The sequence below is a fragment of the Cetorhinus maximus genome, chromosome 10 (genome assembly GCF_964194155.1).
Source record: "Cetorhinus maximus chromosome 10, sCetMax3.hap1.1, whole genome shotgun sequence".
In the NCBI taxonomy this organism is placed as follows: Eukaryota; Metazoa; Chordata; class Chondrichthyes; order Lamniformes; family Cetorhinidae; genus Cetorhinus; species Cetorhinus maximus.
Window position 1 is genome coordinate 133,637,070 of NC_135888.1, and position 22,978 is coordinate 133,660,047.

General features: G+C 47.9%; 1 protein-coding gene across 1 annotated transcript in view; it reads right to left on the reverse strand.

Annotated features, from left to right (window-relative positions):
* The window catches only part of gemin5 (gem (nuclear organelle) associated protein 5), a 75,380-nt gene that overhangs the window by 25,127 nt on the left and 27,275 nt on the right, over positions 1-22,978 (reverse strand). The window contains exons 9-18 of the mRNA XM_078551189.1: positions 20,105-20,190; positions 17,425-17,507; positions 17,192-17,328; positions 14,053-14,126; positions 12,476-12,657; positions 11,032-11,171; positions 7,710-7,881; positions 6,035-6,268; positions 4,416-4,547; positions 1,763-1,885 (exon numbers count right to left, since the gene is read on the reverse strand). Coding sequence (XP_078407315.1) covers positions 1,763-1,885; positions 4,416-4,547; positions 6,035-6,268; positions 7,710-7,881; positions 11,032-11,171; positions 12,476-12,657; positions 14,053-14,126; positions 17,192-17,328; positions 17,425-17,507; positions 20,105-20,190 — 1,363 coding nt within the window. The remainder of the gene's footprint in view (positions 1-1,762; positions 1,886-4,415; positions 4,548-6,034; positions 6,269-7,709; positions 7,882-11,031; positions 11,172-12,475; positions 12,658-14,052; positions 14,127-17,191; positions 17,329-17,424; positions 17,508-20,104; positions 20,191-22,978) is intronic.

Below are 22,978 nucleotides of genomic sequence, written 5' to 3' on the forward strand. Positions count from 1 at the left end.
TCACCACCCCCGCTTCCACCCCCGCCCCCCCCAGCCCATTCCCGTTGGTGAAGGTTTTAACTCTTGAGTTGGTGAGGAATTAGCTGCTGTTGCTATGGGCAGGCCATGTTGAAGTGTGTTCCTGGGGACAGTACAGTGAATTTTTTAAATTCTTTCACAAGATGTGAGCCTCGCTGGCAAGGGCAGCATTTGCTGCCCATCCTTAATTGCCCGTGAGGTGGTGGTGCTGGGCTGCCATCTTCTTAACTATAACTGAGTGTCTTGCTCGGCCATTTCAGGGGGCAGTTAAGAGTCAACCAAATTTACTGTGGGTCTGGAGTCACATGTAGGCCAGGCAAGGTAAAGATGGCAGATTTCCTTCCTTAAAGAGCGTTAGCGAGCCAGAGGGGTTTTTATATCAATCGGTGACAGTTTCATGGTCACCATTACTGAGACTAGCTTAATGTTCTAGATTTATTAATTCAATTTAAATTCCACCAGCTGTTGTGGTGGGATTTGAACCCATTTAATCAGAGTATTAGCCTGGGCCTCTGGATTACTAGTTCAGTGACGTTACCACTACGCTACCCATCTCCCTGAAATCTCGCTATTTGTCCAAGAGCAGCATCACAGGTGAAATAATTCCTGTTCTCAGCAGATGTCTGAACACAGACCAGGAAAAGGGGAGGCAGGGACAGTGGATAATTTTATAGGAAGGGTGAGCGGATCCCAGTGGATGCGCAGGAGATTTACCCGAATGGTTCCGGGGGTGAGGGGGTTTTAGCTACAAGGTTGGGTTGGACAAGACGGGCTTGTTCTCCTTGGAGCAAAGGAGACGGAGGGGGAGATTCGCTTCGGGGTGTCCAAGATTATGACAGGTTTAGTCAGGCTGGCAAAGAAAAGCTGTTCCCATTAGGTGATGCTACAAGGGCGTGGAGGACACCGATTTAAGGTTTTGGCAAGAGATACAGGGGGAATGTGAAGACCAACTTTTTTTGCTTTCTCAACTAGAGGTGATGACCCTGAACTCACTGCCCACGAGGGAGGTGGAAGCAGAGATGATGAATTATTTCAAAAGGGAACTGGATGGGCAGTTGAGGGAAATAAGCATGCAGGGTTATGGGGATAGAGCAAGGTGGTTGGACTGCTCTACAGGGAACCGACGTGGACTAGATGGGCTGAATGGCCTCCTTCTGTACCGTAATGGCTCTACGAAGTTGGGTTTGGAAGGGACACGTAACATGAATTGCAATGTGAAAAGGAACCAGAACTCTCACGGAGATGTTAAGACATGACTCAGGGGGTGGCACTCAGTCTCATCTCTGCATCAGAGGTTTTAAGCCCCACTCCAGCGACTTGAGCCCATAATCCAGGCTGGCACTCCCCAGTGCACTACTGAGGGAGTGCTACACTGCCAGAGGTGCCATCTTTCTGATGAGACCTTACACCGTTGACCCTGTTAGCCCTCTCAGGTGGATGTAAAAATTGAGGAACAGCAGCTGTGTTCTCCCATGGTGACCCAGCCAATATTTATCCCTCAACCAGCAAGTCAGAAAACAGATCATCTGGTCATTACCACATTGCTGTTTGTGGGAACTTGCTGTGCACAAATTGGCTGTGCTGTTTCCAACATTACAACAGTGACTGGACTTCAAAAAAGTATTTAACTGGCTGCGACTGTGAAGTGCTTGGGAAGTCCTGAGGTGGTGAGAGGCGCTATATAAATACAAGTCCTTTCCCTCCGTGCTCAGAATCTCACGGAGTCTTGCTGTGCACGCCTCACCTTTAGAGTAGAGGATGTTAGCAAGATTCATGCAGTCCGAGTGGAGCTCTTCCTTTGATCGGTGATCGTTGACTGTACTGAGGGGAAGGGACGATCGCCCTTTCTTCTTCCTCACTGTGGCCTCTGCAACACAAGAAACCGCCTCAAACACTGAGATAAGACTAGGCACTTTACAGCCTTCCGGGCTGAATATTGAATTCAACAACTTTAGATCTTAAACTCTCCCTCCCCCCATCCCCACCCCGTTTCTTCCCCCTCCCCTTTGTTTTTTTCAATAATTTATATAGATTTTTCTTTTCCCACCTATTTCCATTATTTTTAAATCTACAACTAATACCTTGTCAGTCTTTCCACCCCACCCCCACTAGAGCTGTACCTTGAGTGTCCTGCCTTCCATTCTTAATTAGCACATTTTCTTAGATAATATCACCACCTTCAACACCTCTTTGATCCTTTTGTCTGTGACATCTTTTGATTATCTGCTCCTATCACTGCTTGTTTGTCCCTACAACCACACCCCCCCTCAACTTCTCTCTCCCCTCCACCACCCCCTACCTTAAACCAGCTTATATTTCACCCCTCTCCTAACTTTACTCAGTTCTGCTGAAGGGTCATGAGGACTCGAAACGTCGACTCTTTTCTTCTCCGCCGATGCTGCCAGACCTGCTGAGATTTTCCAGGTAATTCTGTTTTTGTTTCGCCTCAAACACTTGTCTGACAATCGCTCCTGAGAAACGCCTTTGGATGTTTTACGTTAGAGGCACTACAGAAATGCAAGTTGGTAACAGGAATACCCGTCCCTGACCTTCTATTATGCTCCACCTGCTCCAGCCCCTCTTAAACAGTATAAAGTCCATCACATTTCTACTTCTCTCTAGCTCTGAAGAGTCAGACGGACTCGAAACGTTAACTCTTTCTCTCTCCACAGATGCTGCCAGACCCTGCTGAGTTTCTCCAAGCATTTTCTATTTTTATTTCAGACTTCCAGCATCTGCAGTATTTCGCTTTTGTGCAAGTCGTTGGTGTTTGTCAAAATCGTCAAACACTGGTGCTGTCTCAGCTGAAGCCCTCGCCAATGCCTTAGCTACCGCCAAACCTGACCATTCCAACATTCTCTGGACACTTTTTATTCGCTCGTGGGATGTGGGTGTTCCAGGCCAGACCAGCATTTATTGTCCATCCCTAATTGCCCCCCGAGAAGTGGTCGTTGTGTGAGGAAAATGCAGCCTTCGTGAACTGCTGCAGTCCATGTAGTGTAGGGCGGAACAGCCAGCTTCTGCCCTCCATTAACTTGAGCTCATCCCAAACTCTGCTGCCTGCACCCTAACCAGAGCCTGTTCATCGCCGCACTGCTCTGGAAGGTCTGTCTGGATTGGAGTTCTGAGCGGGCACTGCACTGTTGGAGGGATCGTTCCTTTTGGATAAGATGTTAAACCGAGGGTCACACCTGCTCTCTCACTGCACCATTGAAGCAGAGAGGGAGAGGCGTGCTGGACAACATTCAACCCCTAACTCAGTCTAAAACAGGCTAATTGGTTATTTAATCACATCAGTGTTTGCGGGACCTTGCTGTGTATTTTCTGGTCAAGGCGAAGAGAAGGCAGAGCTGGGGCCTAACAGCAGACTTTAAGATTACGATGGTGCTTCAAAGAGCAGACACAGGGGAGTTGATTCCACTTCCGTGGGAGACCAGACTAGCGGCCGTAAAGGGAATAAATCCAATGAGGGATTCAGGAGATACCTCTTTTTAAAAAGAAAGAGGTAAGAATGTGGAACTCACTACCAAAGGGAGTGATTAAGGTGAATATTATAGATATGTTTAAGGGGAAGCTAGATAAACACACGAGGAGAAAAGATTGGAAGGGTATGTTGATGGGGTGAGGTGAAGTAAGGTGGAAGGAGGTTAGTAAGGAGCATAAACACCAGCATAGGCTAGTGGATCAAATGTTTAAGCGCTGTAAATACTTTGTAGTTAAATTGCTGTGCTTATTTACAACAGTGACTGCTCTTTCAGGGATGATTGGCTCTTTTCAGTAGCACGAATCCAACTTCTCTCTTTTTAACTGTATTGCCATACACAGCTGGAAGATCCTGGGCCCAATAACCGGTTTGTCCATTTTAATTAACTGGCACCGTGTCAGGAGGTCTTCCAGTGCAGTGGGTCGAGTCCTTACCTCTGGGCCAGAAGCTCAGAGTTCAAGTCCCACTTCAGGACTTGATGGCCATGGACAATGGGTTTGGAGCATGGCCAAACTGGTTGATTATCAGCCCGTAAATCTATTCCCATATGCCTGATGGTAGTCGGTAAGAGCGGGAGAGTTTCCTGGTCGGCCGTACTGCCAAAGGCAACAGCAAACCACTGCAGTACTTTGCCAAGAATAATCATGGACCAATTGCAATGGAGGTCCATGGTCGCCAATGCCTTCTTAGGACATGGCACCAGCAGGAGGAGGCACCATTTCAGACTTGATGGAATTAACCTCATGCTGGTGCAGTGAAGGAGGGAGCTCAATGGAGAATGGCGCTGAACTACATTAGCGCAGCACAGCTGAGGGGACTTAACTCTACACTGAGCCATTGGATACACGGTACCCTGGTTTCAGCATCTCCACAATGTGCCTTCTCCGCCAAACAAGGGACTTTTTTTTTTTACCTGGTCTCTCCTTCTTCCTCTCATCTTTTAGCCGTTCCTTCTTCACCTGAGGAGTTTGGTTTGTTGTAGCCTGTGAGGTGTTGGGAACCATGTGATCCATGTTGTCCTGTGCCCCGAGCTCCTCCAGCAATGCTGCCAGGTAGGGATGGAAGAGAGAGGTGCATCAATTCAACAACAACGGGCATTTACATTGCATCTTTAATGTAAATTAAAGTCCGTCCCCAAGGCGTCTAACAGGAGGGTCCAACAAAATTTGACACTGAGTCACACGAGGAGATATTAGGGCAGGGCCACCAAAAGCTTGGACAAAGAGGTACGTTTTGTCCCAAAGGAGGAGAGGTGGTGACACAGAGATTTAGGGAGGGGGTTCCAGAGCTTAGAGTCCGAGCAGCAGATCGCACGCCCACCAACAGCGTTCCAATTAAAACCAGTGATGCTCAAGGGTCACAGAATTGAAGGAAATCTCAGAGAGTCTGAGCACACGTCCGCATGCAAGTCCCAACTGTAAACTTTGACTTCCTGTTGTTCATTTTTTTTTTGGGTCATGATTAATATCTAATTTATCAAATATTATGCCCACATTTAGGATTTTATCAATGTATATTGTACCACCTGATCACTGTACTTCTATGAATCACTCAAGATTCTGAAATCATTTTCATTTGCTGTTTTCTCAAATCAGTAACTGAAATTTCTAATGCCCAAAATAAATATAAAAACATGACGCATCACAATAATTTGCTGATTAATTCCATCCCACTGAATTGTCTTTTGCACTTCTCGCTGCCTATATTTAGCCTGATAGCTTCAGTCTTTTTCCATCGCCCCCTGCTTGGTCTCGGGGCTGTGTTAAAATGTGGCTCAGAATCTGATTATGGTATCCAGGCACATGCAATGAACCTAATGTCCCAAACTGCACCACAATGTCCTCCCCCACTCTGTCCCACTCTCCCTTGAAACCGAGGCTGTGAAATCTTTTCTTTCCTTTATTCTTTCATAGGATGGGGGCATCGCCGGCAAGGCCAGCATTTGTTGCCCATCCCTAATTGCCCTTGAAGTGAAATACTTGCAAGGCCATCTGAGAGGGCAGTTCAGAGTCAGCCATATCGCTGTAGGTCTGGAGTCACATGTAGGCCAGACCAAGAAAGGATGGCAGATTTCCTTCCCCAAAGGACATTAGTGAACCAGATGAGTTTTTAATGACAATCGACGATAGTAATGGTGGCCATGAAACTGAGACTAGCTTACAATTCCAGATTTTATTAACTAAATTTAAATTCCTGCAGCTACCCATGGTGGGGTTTGAACCCATGTTCCCACAGCATTAGCCTGGGCCTCTGGATTACTATTCCAGTGACATTACCACAATACCAGTCACCCACCAAATGCCACCCGATGGAGCAGACTGGAACGAGATGTGAAACCAGGGCCCCAGGACTGCGCCTCTGACTGTGCAGCACTCCCTCAGTACTGGTGCCAGAGAGGAATCAGCATGGGGTCACAGGGGTCTCAAGTCTCTGGAGTGAGGCATGAACTCCAGGAGGGGACAGTGCTCCCGGCCGACCTCACAAAGAACGAAAGAAAGTGAAGAGGAAAGGGACAAAAATCAAAAATTGTACCCGGAGTTTGAGAGATTCCATTGGCCAGTTTTGCCATTTCGGCTTCATCCTGACAGTCTTGGTCCACCTCTCGATCAGCACTGCCGTTTCTGCTGTTCACAACATTCTGTATCGAGTTCTCCTGATTCTCTTCCTCCGGCCCCCCGCTCCCTTTCTCGTTTCTCTTCCGGGCCTTTTTCGATTTGGGTTTCGAACAGTTGGTCTTTTTCTTGTCCAGTTCGGCAGCCTTCTTCCCTGATTCGAAAAAGAACATTTAAATATTCCTCCAGTCTGCGGCCTTTGGAGTAAAAGGCATCAATTATCAGCCACAACCTAACCACCGCTCCCAAGTTTGGAACGTCTAGGCCAGTACGTAGGAAGAGGGGGGAGGCCATTCGGCCCCTCAAAGCCACACTGCCATTCAATGAGGTCATGACCTAGATCTACTTCGACTCCCACCTGTCCTGCTCCATAAAAACTGATGCAGGAAAATGCGCAGCAGATCAGTCAGTGTCTGAGGGAGGAATGGGTTAATGTTCTGGAAAAGGACTGAGGAAGGATGCTTCTGTACTAAAACTGCATCTGTCACTCTATTTCCCTCTGTCCCTCTCCCTCTGTCCCTGTCCTACGCTCTGTCTTTTGGGCACACTCAGCCCCCCGGTCCCCCAGGGGCCAGGGGAGGTGCCCCCATTACACCCCCGGCCCCTGGCTCGCTGTCCCTCAGCTACTGATTGACCTGTTGTTTGCTTCCACCATTTTAATATCAGGAGTTCTGAGCTCATAGTTTTCCTTCTTATTTATTCAGTACGATGTCATTTGAACAAGTTGTCTGGCAGTGCAGGGGCAGATAATGAGAAAGAGTCCCACCGAGCTGCCTGTATCCCACCCGCATCTCCTCCGCATCCCTCGATTCCCTCATCAAATAAAAAACCTGTCGATCTCATTCTTGAAAGTTCCAAGCATCTCCCCCAGCATCTCGACCGGTGGGGTCTGGGGGAGGGGTAAAGAGGATTCCAGATTTCTACTAGCCTTTGCGTGGAAAGATGGGCCTCCTGATTTCACTCCTGAACAGCCTAGCACTGAACTGTAAGATTACCGGGTCGCACCATGAAGTCCTCTCCTCCTGTCCACACGGACTCTGCATCGACTGGAGACCAGGGGATCCCAGGCAGCCCCTCGACATGTTCCCGATAGTTAGTTCCTCATTCCCTCAGCAGAAGAAACCGTTTCTGTATATCAACCTGAGTCAACCAGTTAATACCCCATCAAGTGGGCCTTAAAGCAGTAAATCGAAGTAGCGCAGGGGGCTGGGATGGGGCAGGGGGGGTTATTCCCAGTGTCCTGAGCCAATGTTGAATCTCTCGATCAATGTCATTGAAACAGTTATAACCACATTACTATTTGTGGGATCTTGCTGTGTGCAAATCAGCACCTTTATTCTTTCATGGAATGTGGGCGTTGCTGGATAACCCTAACCCACTACGCCACCATCTCCTCTGTACTTCCTACATTAGAACAGTGACCACACGTCGGAAATACCTCATTGGCTACAAAGTGCCCTGGGATGTCCTGAAGCTGTGAAATTTTGCAGGAAAACAATACACATAAAATTAAAGACGGAAAGAGTATCGCAAGGCTCTAAAAAGGCACAACGATAACTAGAAAACACGTGAGGTAAAGAAGCGGCCGTCAGTACCTTTAGGTGGTTGGGTGTGCTCCTGTTTTGATACCTCCCACTGTCGCACCGTGAAGTCATCACCTCCTGTCCACACGGAGTCTGCATCAACTGGAGACCACTGGACCCCAAGCAGCCTCCCGGCATGTCCCCGAAAGTTACACAAGGGCTCCTCCTTCAGGACATCCCACACCTGCAACACAGGAGGCATCCAGCACTGTCACAAAGGGAACTTGTCACAGGGAACGCAGCACGTTGCACGAAAGGGGCAGTCCCTCTATCTAACCTGCCCCTGCCACAGTCCCTCTATCTAACCTGCCCCTCCCACAGTCTCTCTATCTAACCTGCCCCTCCCACAGTCCCTCTATCTAGCCTGCCCCTCCCACAGTCTCTCTATCTAACCTGCCCCTCCCACAGTCTCTCTATCTAACCTGCCCCTCCCACAGTCTCTCTATCTAACCTGCCCCTCCCACAGTCTCTCTATCTAACCTGCCCCTCCCACAGTCTATCTAACCTGCCCCTCCCACAGTCTCTCTATCTAGCCTGCCCCTCCCATAGTCCCTCTATCTAGCCTGCCCCTCCCACAGTCTCTCTATCTAACCTGCCCCTCCCACAGTCCCTCTATCTAGCCTGCCCCTCCCACAGTCTCTCTATCTAACCTGCCTCTCCCACAGTCCCTCTATCTAACCTGCCCCTCCCACAGTCCCTCTATCTAACCTGCCTCTCCCATAGTCCCTCTATCTAGCCTGTCCCTCCCACAGTCCCTCTATCTAGCCTGCCCCTCCCACAGTCTCTCTATCTAGCCTGCCCCTGCCACAGTCCCTCTATCTAACCTGCCCCTCCCACAGTCCCTCTATCTAGCCTGCCCCTCCCACAGTCCCTCTATCTAACCTGCCCCTCCCACAGTCTCTCTATCTAGCCTGCCCCTGCCACAGTCCCTCTATCTAACCTGCCCCTCCCACAGTCTCGCTATCTAGCCTGCCTCTCCCACAGTCCCTCTATCTAGCCTGCCTCTCCCACAGTCCCTCTATCTAACCTGCCCCTCCCACAGTCCAAATACACGCCTCGTGGACCTTACGATACTCACTGCATCTGTCCAGTTCCGGGCACCGCACTTTAGGAAGGATGTGACGGCTTTGGAGCGGGTGCAGAAAAAAAAGATTCACAAGAATGATTCGAGGGATGAGGCACTTCAGTTCTGTGGACTGATTGGAGAAACTGGGGTTGTTCTCCTTGGAGAAGAGAGGGCCGAGAGGGAATTTGGTAGAGGTGTTCAAAATCACGAGGGGTCTAGGCAGAATGGATAAAGAGAAGCTGTTCCCATTTGGTGGAAGGGTCGAGAACCAGAGGACACAGGTTTAAGGTGATTGGCAAAGGAACCAGAGGAAAAACCTTTTTCACACAGCAAGCGGTTAGGATCTGGAATGTGCTGAGAGTGTGGAGGAGGCAGGTTCAATTGGGGATTTCAAAAGGGAATTGGATAATTATCTGAAGAGGAAAATATTTGCGGGGCTACGGGGAAAAGGTGGGAGAGCGGGACTAGCCGAGTTGCTCTTAGGCAGAGAGCCAACACAGAATCAATGGGCCAAATGGCCTCCTTCTGTGTTGTAGCCATTCTATAACTCTATTCCCTGAATCTCCTTCCACAGCCCATTTACACTCGAGCAATTTATTGAGTCAATAACCTGAGATTGCGGAAACCTGCAAAGCCCAGAGATCACCACAGATCAAAAATATTTCGCAGCTGCCAATTACGCAGTTAAAATGGGTGGAATTGTCTCTTAATTTGAAGAGCACGTTATTACTGAGCGAGTCAGCACAAATGCTTCTGCTCAAAATAAATGGAACACCAAAGGCACCTTCAACACTGGCGTTATTATAAATTGTTAACAGCTAGCACTTTCTGCTGATACAAGCAATTGTTGGTTTTAAACGCGGACGTTTGAAGTTGTGCAGATCTGAATACTCGAGCTACAGAACCCAACAACGCACAGCGGCTTCTTCAACAGCACTTTCCTGCCCTGCACCCTCTACCCTCCCATCCAGGCAAGAGCAGCAAAACCACGGCAACACTCATCTCTTCCGAATCCCACGCCCTCTGGATTAGGGAGAATCATTAGCCAATCCCCTCCCCCATTGATGGGTCAGTGCCCTGGAACACCCAGCTCAACACCATCGCGGGAGCTATAGCACAGAAGGAGGCCATTCAGCCCATTGTGCCTGTGCCAGCTCTTCCAAAAGAGCCATCGGCAGGACCAGAATGTTAAGAAGTTGTGCTTCAGTCATACCAAGCCCTGGTTGGACCTGGAGTAATGTGAACAGTTCTGGGCACCACACCCAAGGAAGGATATATTGGCTTTGGAGGGAGTGCAACGTAGAGTTGCCAGAATGTGATGCCAGGACTCCAAGGGTTAAATTACGAGGAGAGATTAAACGAACTAGGGTCGTTTCCCTGGGATTTCGAAGGATAAAGGGCGAGATGATCGAAGTTTCCCAGATGTTAAGGGAAACTGATAGTTTCTCTGTATCAACCCTATTTCTACTGGTTGGGGAGTCTAGGGGTTGGGGACAAAGTCTAAAAATTAGAGCCAGACCTTTCAGGAGTGAAATTAGGGAACAGTTCCACACACACAGGGTGGCAGGAGTTTGGAATTCTCTTCCGCAAACAGCCATTGACACTAGGTCAATCGTTAATTTTAAAACTGAAATTGCTAGATTTTTATTAACCAGAGATGTTAAGGGATATGGGGGAAAGTGGTCACCTCATGTTCCCTTGCTCTTTCCCCTGCAATTTTACCAAGTATGTAATCTAGTTCCCCTTTTGAATAAGTTATTATTGAATCTGCTTCCACCGCCCTTTTCAGGCAGCGCGATCCAGATCACAACTCACTGTGCAAAAAAATTCTCTCTCCAACTCCCTTCTAGTCAATCACCTTAAATCTGTGACCCCTCTGGTTATCAACCCGTCTGCCACTGGAAACAACAACTCCTTATTTACTCTTATCAAAGCCCTTCATGATTTTGAACCATGCCATTAAATCGCCCTTTAACCTTTCTCTGGTCTAAAGGGGGGAACAATCACAGCTTCTCCCAGTCACTTGACACAATGGAGCTCCTTCAACCCTGGTACCACTCTGGAATATCTCCACTGCCCCTCGCCAAGGCCTCGGCACCCTCAAGTTCAGGAAGGTGGGGGCTTGCCACCACCTTTGCAGGGCAACTCGGGATGGGGCAATAAAATACCAGCCTTGCCAGGGACGCCCACCCGCTGAGGGGGAAAAAAAAAGTGTCAAGTTCAAGCACCTCCACAGTTTGTCCACCTTTAAACGACCCAGGAACTTACCTGTGCGGTGCCGTCGTAACAGGCGGACACCAGCCTTGCGTCATGGTGCGGGCTCCAGGCCAGGCTGGTGATCTTCGCGGTGTGTCCCAGCAGCATCCTGAACGGCTCAGTCACGGTTATCGGTGAGTCCGGGGGGTCCTCTGGAGGTACACAGAAAGGGAGATAACGGGGTTTCTTTTATTTGAAAAGCAAGTCGGGGCGGGCGTCTCTGCCTCTCACAGCCTTACGTTGTACAGGGAGTAAGCCGCTCAACTAAAGCGACCAGTCGCACTCACTGTTACTTAAAACCTCGCTGCCTCCCTCAGAAAAGCCCTGCAGGCCGAATGGCCTAAATCTCACCGGCGCTGCAGCCATTTTGGCACACGGCACGATCCTGTCCAGAAGATATTGTGTGAGCGAGCAAGCAAGTACATACGAAATAGGAGCAGGAGTAGGCCATTCGGCCCCTCGAGCCTGCTCCGCCATTCATTAAGATCATGGCTGATCTGTTTGGGTTTCGAGTTCCACATTCCCATCTAACCCCTCGATAACCTTTGATTCCCTCGCCTAACAAGAATCCATCTACCTCCACCTTAAAAATATTCAGTGGCCCCGCCTCCTCCCCCCGCTTCTGAGGCCGAGAGTTCCAAAGTCGCACAACCCTCCGTGAGAGAAAATTTCTCCTCATCTCTGCCCTAGAAGATCGACCTCTCATTTTAAAATAGTGGTTCAGGATTCACCCACAAGAGGAAATATCCTTTCCACGTCCACCTTGTCAAGGCCGTTCAGGATCTGAAATACTTCAGTCAAGTCACCCCCTCACTCTTCGAAATTCCAGTCTGTCCAATCTTTCCCCATATGACAACCTGCTCATTCCAGCTATCAATCTGGTAAACCTCCTCTGAACCGCCCCCAGTGTGATAGCAAGTGAGTGTGAGTGAGAGAACAAGCATATGGTGCATAGTACAATGGTGCATAGTACAGTCCCCACCTGGTGCAACGAGCATGCTCACACTAATGCAGTTTGCTCACAGCCGACTGAATCTGTTCTCAAGCCTCCGCCAGCCGTTTGGGATCGCGGAAGTCGGCTGGAAGGTGGGGCTCTCAGGTGAGCTCAGTCATCTGCTCCCACTCTGCGTACCGAGAGAACCCGCTGCCCCTTCCTGCCATGAGGAGGAGGCCATTCAGCCCCTCGAGCCTTTTCCACCTCCCTCACCGTTACTCTCAGGCAAAGGAGGCTTCACTAAACCAGTCGTGCAGCGACTCAGGTGTGCACGGCGCAACGGGGGAAGGGGGACAATCTGGCCTGGCCGCGACGACACCCGTTGTCAAATAGCTGGCACATGCACACACACCTGCCCCCATGGGCATTGTGGAACCAGCCCCAGCAGGGCAAGGACAGTGGTGGGTACAAGGCTAACAAAAAAACGAGAACCAGAAACATTCAAGGCGAGAGCATTGTTACCCAGCACTGTTTTGAGGTTGTGAACGTAGATGATGGCGTTGTTGGAACCAGACGCGAGCAGGTAGCTGAGATCAGGCTGTGTGCCATGTGGGTGATGCCAACGGATGGCGTTCAGCAGTTTGTGGTGTGTCTGAATGGTGCACAGCAGTTTCAAGCGAGGAACCTGGAAGATCTCAATCGACCTAAGGAAAAATAAAAAACACAAACACAAACACAATAGCAAAACAACATACACAGAACCGGCCTCAACCGTGGGGGTGGGTCAGGTTAAAAAACTGTGAACAGCAATGAGTTAAGGATACAATAAAAACATTCTAACCACCCGCCCTCAGCCCACCCACATTACACGGAAACATTAGCAAAGGCATGGGGCAAGAGCAGAGGATTAGGACAAACTGGTTAGCCCTTTCAAAGGGCTGGTACAAGCATGATGGGCCAAATGGGCTCCTTTATACTGTGCTATTCTGTGAATCTTACATCTGTGGGACAATGATTAGCGTCCCCTTGACACTTCCCGCCCTCACATACCATTTTCTATACTCAGTAAGGAACCATCAACAAATCACTTTTTCCAAGAGAGCTTCCATTCACGATCGCCTCAAAAAGAGTAAATCTTCGCTCAAAGGAGAAAAACGTTATACTTATTCTTGCGACGTTGGTATCACTGGCAAAGCTGGCATTTATTGCCCAGATACAACGGAATAGCTTGCCAGGCCACTTGGCGGCAGCAAAGCGTCAATCATGTTGGCGCGGGACTGGAGACACATACAGGCTCAAACCGGGTAAGGACAGGGGTGATGAAGAATTAATCACTGCACTAAAGCGAGGAAGCATTTCCTGTTAGTGAAAACCTCACCACCCGTCTCAGATACGCCCATGTACTGAATTAAACTGAAGCTCACCAACAGTTACTGTGTGCGCAAATGTTGCAGCCATGTTTGCACACAGCACAATCCCACCGAGGTAGCATGTGTGTAATTTTGTTTGTAATAAGGAGCGAGCGTGCGCATTTGGGAGAGAGAGTGAGTGAGGGCATGAATTACAGCCCCCATCTTGTACAGTGGGTACAGTCAAACTAGTGACAGGAGTACTTGTGAACCAGTTGGATTATGATGATCCAACAGCTTTGTGGTCACGTTAACTGTCATCAGCTTTTTACTTACAGATGTTATTTTTTTGTAAACTGAATCTAATGTTCAAACTGCCATGTCAACATTTGAACCAAATTCTTGATATTACTAATCCAGTAAAATAATATTTACAACACGTGTCCCATTTTCAACATCTTCCCAACTTGGAAATATATCGGCCATTCCTTCACTGTCGCTGGGTCAAAGTCCTGGAACTCCCTCCCTAACAGCACTGTGGGTGTACCTACATCACATGGACTGCAGCGGTTCAAGAAGGCAGCTCACCACCACCTTCTCAAGGGCAACTAGGAATGGGCAATAAATGATGGCCTAGCCAATATTCCGAGAACAACTGAAAAGACACCATAAAAGTAACAGGAACAAGCACTGATTTTATTTAAAATAAATGACAAAAACAGGCTGTGAAATATGATATTGTTCTCTCACCCATCATCGTTCCCAATAGCCAGGGCTTTACCATCTGGTTTCCAGTTCAACTCGCTGTGACCTGGAAGTTTATGCTAATAGACGTAATAAAGAAAGACAATTTATTGACACTCAGCAAACATCTATTCTCTCCACTTGCCTGAATGAGTGCAAAGCTCGACACCATCCAGGACAAAGCAGCCCGGCTGATTGGCACCCCATTCACAAACATTGACTCCCTCCACCACCGACGCACAGTAGCAGCAGTGTGTGTACCATCTACAAGATACACTGCAGCAACTCACCAAGGCTCCTTCGACAGCACCTTCCAAACCCACAACCACTACCACCTCGAAGGACAAGGGCAGCAGACACATGGGAACGCCACCAACTGGGAGTTCCCCTCCAAGTCACTCACCATCCTGATTTAGATATATATCGCCGTTCCTTCACTATCGCTGGGTCAAAATCCTGGAACTCCCACCATAACAGCACTGTGGGTGCACCCACACCACATGGACTGCAGCGGTTCAAGAAGGCAGCTCACCACCACCTTCTCAAGGACAACTAGGGATGGTCAATAAGTACACAAATTAACCTGAATTAATAAATTTAAAATTTACCGTGGACTATTTCAAAGAGGAGGGAACTTCCCCCTCCCTCTCCCCAGTAAAGTCTCCAACATTCCCCTCACTGCCTCTCCCATTTCATCTCCACAGGTCGGGGGTTTCAAAGATCATTTGCTTTCTTTTTCCTGGGGTAAATTACTGACCCTCCAGTGTCAGTGTGGTTAGTGGGTAGCACTCTCGCCGGAGTCTCAAGGTTGTTGGGGGTGGGGGGGGGGGGTTGAAAACCCACTCCAGGGACGTTTAGCACTTAATCCCAGCTGACCCTCCCAGTGCGGTACTGAGGGAGATTCTGTGGCCACTATTGCGTAGAGCGGTGGAGGAGATCATCCCAGTTTCCTGGCTCAGTATTTATCCCTCTATCAACATCAATAAGAATAGATTATCTGGTCACTGACACACTGTTGTTTGAGGGAACTTGCTGTGTACATTACTGCATTTCCTACATGACAGGTGACTCCATTGGAAAAAAAATGCACTTTTAATCTTTTAATCCTTTGATAGTACAGAACTTGGATATTGCTGAAAAACAGAGACATGTTGAAGCTTTTCCTCTTGCACTCATCAGGACACTTTGCAAGAATACCTATATAAAAGGGGAAAACAACAATTTACACTGTATGTGAAGAGAGTGCTGATTGGTTGGCAAGTGGACTCTGGTTGGTAGAGGTGTTGCCATGGAGATTGCATCACTGATGGTGACTGACAGTTAACTGCCAAGTATTGTTTGAAATTTCAAACCAGGCAGCTTGATCCCGATTGGTCAAGGCATTGCCCTGAGGAATGAGTCAGCGAATGGCTGCCACTTATTTTGTTTAGCTGAAAAAGGCGCAATGTGTGTACGTTCTTTCTGTCTGCAAAGAACAGGGCCCCGTGTATTAATGTATGTAGCTTCCAGTACACACAAATACGCCACATTGTGAGCCTGACTGACGATTTTAAATTGGTTATCAGCGTGATTCTTAGCACACTGAGGATTATTTAGCTTAGAAACATAGAAAAATAGGAGTAGGTAATTCAAGCCTGCTCCGCTATTCAATTTCATGGCTGATCCTCTATCTCAACGCCATACTCCCGCTCTCTCCCCATACCCCTTGACGTCTTTAGTGTCTAGAAATCTATTTCCTTCTTAAATATAATCAGTGACTTGGCCTCCACAACCCTCTGTGGTAGAGAATTCCACAGGTTCACCACCTTCTGAGTGAAGAAGTTTCTCCTCATCTCAGTCCTAAATGGCCTGCCCCGTATCCTGAGATTCTGACCCCTTGTTCTAGACACCCCCGCCAGAGGAAACATCATCCCTGCATCCAGTCTGTCCATCCCGGTCAGAATTTTATACGTTTCAATGAGATCTCCTCTCATTCCTCTAAACTCCAGTGAACACAGGCCTAGTCGACCCAATCTCTCCTCATAAGACGTCCCAGGAATCAGTCTGGTGAACCTTCGCTGCACTCCCTCAATGGCAAGTATATCCTTTCTTAGGTAAGGAGACCAAAACTGCAAACAATACTCCAGGTGTGGTCTCACCAAGGCCCTGTACAGCTGCAGGAAGACATCTTTGCTCCTGCACTCAAGTCTTCTCACAATGAAGGTCAACATACGACTTGCCTTCTTAACTGCTTGTTGTACCTGCATGATTCCTTTCAGTGATTGGTGTACAATGACACCCAGGTCCCTTTGTACATCAACATTTCCCAATCTATCACCATTTAAATAATACTCTGCAATTCTGTTTTTCCTACTGATTTGGATAACTCCACACCTATCCACGTTATACTGCATCTGCCATGTATTTGCCCACTCACCCAACCCTGTCTAAATCGCCTTGAAGCCTCTTAACACCCTCCTCATCACTCTCACTCCAAGTTTTGTGTCGTCAGCAAACTTGGAAATATTACATTTGGTTCCCTCACCCAAATCATTGATACAGATTGTGAATAGCTGGGGCCCAAGTACTGATCCCTGCAATACCCCAATCCGCCTGCCATTTCAAAAAAGACCCATTTATTCCTACTCTGTTTCCTGTGTGCTAATCAATTCTCAATCCGTACCAATATATTACCCTCAATCCCATGTGCTTTAATTTTGCACACTAACCTCTTATGTGGGACTTTATCGAAAGCTTTCTGAAAATCCAAATACACCACATCAACTGGTTCTCCTGTATCTATTCTGCTAGTTACCAGTTTTACCAATGCTGCCCGGTTGTGGAATCACATCTAATGACGGACACTGTGTTTTGCGAAATGTCCTGATGAATGCAAGACGGAAAGCTTTGACATGTCTCTTTTTTTCAGTAAAAATGTACTTTATTGACTGTAAAACACTTTGGGACATTCCAAGAGGTGAAAGGTGCTATAGAAATGCACTTTTTTTCTGTTTTCTTTAATGCTCTTTTTTTTTTAAAAAAAGCTTGCTTTTAATTGACAGATTGCCCAATCTTGATTAAAAAATGCTAACACTGATCCCAGAAGCGACCTGCATCCTTCCTGAGCTTTATCACCTTTTATCAAAGTGACGGGCATCACACCTACCTTGATTCCGTTGGTCTCCCGGATTAACCGGTTAATGTCCTGGGCGTCTGCTGTCAGCTTCCAGGGGTTGTGCTGGAGGACAACACCCTCGCCTGCACAGCTGTACAACATCATCCCAGGCCCGTCTCCGTCCCCACCTGGCGGAGAGAAAACCCAGAGCCCATCCGTCAGTGTCAGTGGTCAGGTAAGGGTTAATCGCAGGCGCTGCATCAAAGTAATGGAGCGGGACTCACCAGAAGCCATGGGGAGCAATGGGGGTCCCCACACAAGGGCGTAGACAGTCTTCCTGTGATAGGAGCTGGAAATCTGAGGCAGTCTGTAAGGAATCACGGAAAGTTAGCATCCAGTACGGAACTAAACCGGAAAGGTAAACAGTATGGCCAAAATACAAAAGGAAGGAACTCTTAATTGTAATATATTGGCAAGAACACGTTTGGAGTTCTCTGTACAGTTTTGACAGGGTTAAGTGCAGAGAGGCTGTTTTCCCCGGCTGGAGAGTCTACGACTAGGGGTGTCAGGATAAAAGGGGGTCAGCCATTTAGGACTGGGATGAGGAGAAATTTCTTCACCCTCAAAGGGTTGTGAATCTTTGGAATTCTCTATCCCAGAGAGCGGTGGATGCTCAGTTGGTGAGTACACTCAAGACCAGGACTGACTGAACTCTGGACACTAAAGGGATATGGAGTTTGGGCAGGAAGGTGGAGTTGAGATCAAAGTTCAGCCATGATCTTATTGAATGGAGCAGGCTCGAGGGGCCAAATGTGGTCAAACTCCTGCTCCTATTTCCTAACGTTCTTATGAAGCAAGAGAATATTAAGAAAGCGGAAAAAAAGCTACAATCATTGGAAAACAGGGTCAGGATCTCTGCCTGAATTGTACCTCCCTTGCCCTGGACACTGGGCATATTTGGAGAACATCAAATGCCAACTCCAGCACATCCCGGGAAAGAGCGTTCTTCAGTCCCACAGGTGGCTGTGCATTTACCATCACTGCAGCCACCATTCAGTCCCCCTACGGAATTGTACTTCCTTATTCAATTGAATTAAATGCGTCAGCTGTGGCTCGATGGGTATCACACTTGCCTCCGGAGACCCTGAGTTGTGGGTTCAAGTCCCATCCCAGAGCAGTACAGAGGGAGTGACGCACTGTCGGAGCTGCTGTCTTTTGGGTGAGACATTAAACTGAGGCCCCTGTCTGGCCCCTCAGGTGGCCACTATTTAAGAAGAACAAGGGAATTCTGTCCTGTGGTCCACATTTATCCCTCAAGCAATATCTAAAACACAGATTGCCTGGTTGTTATCGCATTACCGTTTACGGGATCCTGCTGTGCACAAATTGACTCCTGTGCTTCCTATGTTATAACATGAGGCTACACTTCAAAATTTTTCATAATAAACACAAAGGACAGCTTGCATTTATACCTCTTCCATGGCCTCAGGGATACCACATAGTGCATCGAGGTACTTTTTCACTGTTGGAATGTAGGAAACACAGCAGCTAATTTGCACACAGCAAACTCCCACAAACAGCAACGGGATAATGACCAGATAATCCGTTTTGCTGGTCAATATACGGGTTGGGATTCTTACAATTCCACACACTAGAACTTTGGTCTTATCGGCAACCTTGTAAATAGGGCCCCGAGCCATTTGCTCGCCATGCAAGCTTGATGCTGAAATAGGCCACATCAAAGGCATCCTGCGGGATAACGGCCACCCTGATCAGATCATTCCGCGCTGTTTATCACACAAAACTCATGAACGGGCCTAAGACGTCACTTTTGGCACTGAAAAGTGCCTGGTCTACCTCGGATTATCCTGAAAGGTCAAGGTACCGCAAATATTTGAGCAACAGGTGAAGCTAGCTGTTTCACACTGCTACTATGCAGTAGCAACACAAGTGGTATTTGCCACTAACAGGCCGCTGCTGTCAAACCAAAAAGACGTTCTGGAGTAATGTGGTATATGAATTTCAGAGCCAGTGTGATGCTCGGTGTGTAGGCCGTACATCCCAAAGACTGGCGGATTGTATCAAACAGCACGGCCCAGCCACTGTTAATGGGCAGGGTACAGCCCATGCCCAACCAGCCCCTGCTTGCAAAACTCAAAACACAGCATCAAACATTAGATGTGATTCCGCGATTGGACAACATTTGCTAAATAATCCTCAATGTGCTAAGAATTACGCTGACAACCAATTTAAGATTGTCAGTCGGAGTTGCAGGGTGGCGCATTTGCGCATACTGGAAGCTACATAAATTACTACACATGGCCCTGTTCTTTGCAGGCAGAAAGAATATGTACACATTGTGCCTGTTTCAGCTAGACAAAATAAGTGGCAGCCCATTTGCTGACTCATTCCTCAAGGCAATGCCCTGACCAATCAGGGTCAAGCTGTTTAGTTTAAATTTCAAACAATGCTTGGCAGTTAACTGCCAGTCACCATCAATGGTGCATCCTCCATGGCAACACCTCTACCAATCAGAGTCCACTTGCGAACCAATCAGCACTCTCTTCACACAGTATAAATTGTTGTTTTCCCTTATCTTGGTGTTCTTGTAAATTGCCCTGATGAGTGCAAGACGAACAGCTTAGACATATCTATTTTTCCAGCAATATTTAAGTTCTGTACGACCAAAAGGCTATTTTTTTTAAAAGTGGTGCTGGTTGAAGGACAAATATTGGCCAGGACATCAGGAAGAACTTTCCTGCTCTTCTACAAACAATCTCAGATCATGTAGCCAATCTGAGGGAAGAAGAGGACCTCGGTTTAATGTCTCGGTGAAAGGACTGCGCCTCCGACAGTGCAGCACTCCTGTAGTATTGAGCTGGGACTGTCAGCCTGGATTTTTATATTCAAGTCCTGGAGTGGGACTTGAACCCACAACCTCCTGATTCAAGCTCTTTTACTTACTTGTTTGAATAGATTTCAAAAATGCCAACTTTGCCATCGTCGGTTCCAAATGCCAACGTGCCCTCCTTCGTCGGATGCCAACATAACTGCAGCAAACAGAAACATAACGAATAAAGAGAGTTTTATTCTTTCATGGGGATGTGGGCGTCGCTGGCAAGGCCCAGGGTTGCTGCCCACCCCTAACTGCCCTTGAACTGAAATGTTTACTCCGGCAATTCAGAGGGCAGTTAAGTGTCTGGGTCTGGAGTCACTCACAGGCCAGACCGGGTAAGGATGGCAGATTTCCTTCCCTAATAGGACATTACTGAGCCAGATGCGTTTTTACGACAATGAATGATGGTTGTCATGGTCACCAGATTTATTAATTGATTAGCAGTTGCCGTGGTGGGATTTGAACCCGTATCCCCGGTGCACTAGCCTGGGATCCAGATTACCAGTCCAGTGACGTTACCACGACACCACTGTCACCCCTATCACTACTAAAATGAAATGCAGGATGAGAGGACTTCAGTTATATGGAGAGACTCGAGAAGCTGGGGCTGTTTGCCTTAAAGCAGAGGAGATTTTATAAAAATATTTAAAGCCATAAAGGGTTTCAGTGGAGCAAATGAGAAAGAAGTCTTTTCGCTGGCAGGAGGGTTGGTCACCAGAGAACACAGGTTTAAATTTATTTGCAAAAGAGCCAGAAGCAACAGGAGAATTTTTCTTTTTAAAACAGGGTGAGCTGGATTGCGCTGCCTGAAAGGGGCAGTGGAAGCAGACTCTACAATAAGTTGCAAAAAGGAATTGGATAAACACTCGAAAGGGAAAAAAAAAGATTGCAGGCTGCAGGGAAAGAGCAGGGGAGTGGAACTGATTGAATAGCTCGTTCGAAGAGCCAACACAGGCACGATGGGCCGAACGGCCTCCTCCGATTTAGCACGTAGGATAGAATGTAATATATTCGGCTGCTAAGGTGGAGGTACAGAGCTATAGAATCACAGAAATCTGCGGCACAGAGGAAGCCATTCAGCCCATCAAGTCCATGCAGACAGGAAAAAGCACCCATCCAGCCTAAATCGCTCTTGGTAGATTACAGCACTCCAACTGCATATCCAATTGTTTTTTTAAATGCATTAATGGTTTCTGCCTCTACCACCCTTTCAGACAGCAAATTCCAGACACCCACCAGCCTCTGGGTGAAAAAAATTACTTAACTCCCCTCTAATCCTTAAACCAGACACTTTAAATCTATGACCCCATTGGCTATTGATCTTTCTGCTCATTGGGATTAGGTCCTTCCTATCCACTCTATCGAGGCCCCTTATAATTTTATACAATTCAAATCAATCTCCCCTCTCAGCCTAGTCTGCTCCAAAGAAAACTGCCTCTCCAATCTCCCCTCATTGCTGAGATATTCCAATCCTGGCAACATCTTCATAAAGTTTCTCTATACCCTCTCTGCCTTCTGTCTCGTAAGACGATGATTTGTGCCATGGTGGTCAACTTGTGTTAAACATCACCTGGTCTGGTTTGGGAGCCCCCCTACTCCGGAATGGCATTTGCCGCAGAGGGAGACAGTGGGCTGAGGAGGTGCATGACTCGCTGCCCTTTATTTCCTCTGGACCCTCTTCTCGGCCAGCTGAGCTTACATTCCTGATCGCCCCTTCCAATGCCCTTCCAAACAAACAAACAAACAAACAAACAGTCAGCCTCCAGAGACCACGGCGGTCAGTGAGTGTCCGTGTCCATGTCCGCCATCTTCATATGTCACCTGTAGGTGTCCTGGTAGCAGAGGTATGGTTGCCCAAGAGGTTCTGACCCAGTGGCCAGTTGGACGTACAGAAGGTCATTGGATATACGGCTGACATCCCAGCTGATTAATGTGGACGAGCCAGTGCAGATGGAGTTGGTTTTGCAATGAGTGGATGTTGATGGAGTTGGCATCCTCCAGGATCTCGGAGTTGGTGTCCTTGTCCTGCCAAGGGATGTCAAGGATACGTCCAAGACAGTGAAGGTGGAAACTGTTCAGCCTTTTCTCCTGCTTAGTCTATGTTGTCCAGGTCTCACCACTGTAGAGGAATGCACTGTGGACGCAGGCTTGGTAGTCTCACAGTTGTGTGTTCTCAGTCTGGTTGCTGTTGATCCATACGCTCTTACTCAGCCTGGACATCACAGCTGCAGCTTCTGTGATGCGTCTGCTGTTTCAGTATCAAGTGACAGATTGCTGGTGATTGTGGATCCTGGATTTGTGAAGCTAACAACCAGCTCCAAAGTCGCATTGTCAATGCTGATGTATGGCAACATCCTGGATCATGACATTGGTCTTCCTGATGCCGATGGTCAAACTCTTCACAGGCGTGAGAAAGTCTGTCCCTTTGCCGCTGAAGGTGTTCCGCGGTGCGGAAATGCTGATGCAGCGTCATCGGCGTACAGCAGCGCTCTGATGAGGATTTGACACACTTGAACAAGGCTGAACAGCCTTCCGTCAGTTCTGGTATGGAAGTAAACAGCCTCTGCAGATGATTTTATTTAACGAATGTAAATCTCCGAAGTCAAGCGATAAACTCAGCAAATGAGGAGACGAAGGTGATTAGACTGCCACTTAGTCTGTAGAGGGGACACTCCTCAGTAATGTGCAGCATTGCTTGCGCCTCTCCACAAGTGGATGAGGGGTTTGTACTGGGACCCCAGTGGCACAGGGACCCTGGCCTGTCCTGAACCGATTCAGCAAGGACCCCTCTCACTGTGGTAGCTCAAAACCTGCCATTCGACAGATGGGTTTGTCATAAGGAACTTGTTAGTGACTTCCCGTGTTTCCCATTCCTTAATCCAAAGGATGTCTGCTGGTAGACCTTGCTCAGGAAGGGTGATCCATATGGGGCGCCGAGATGG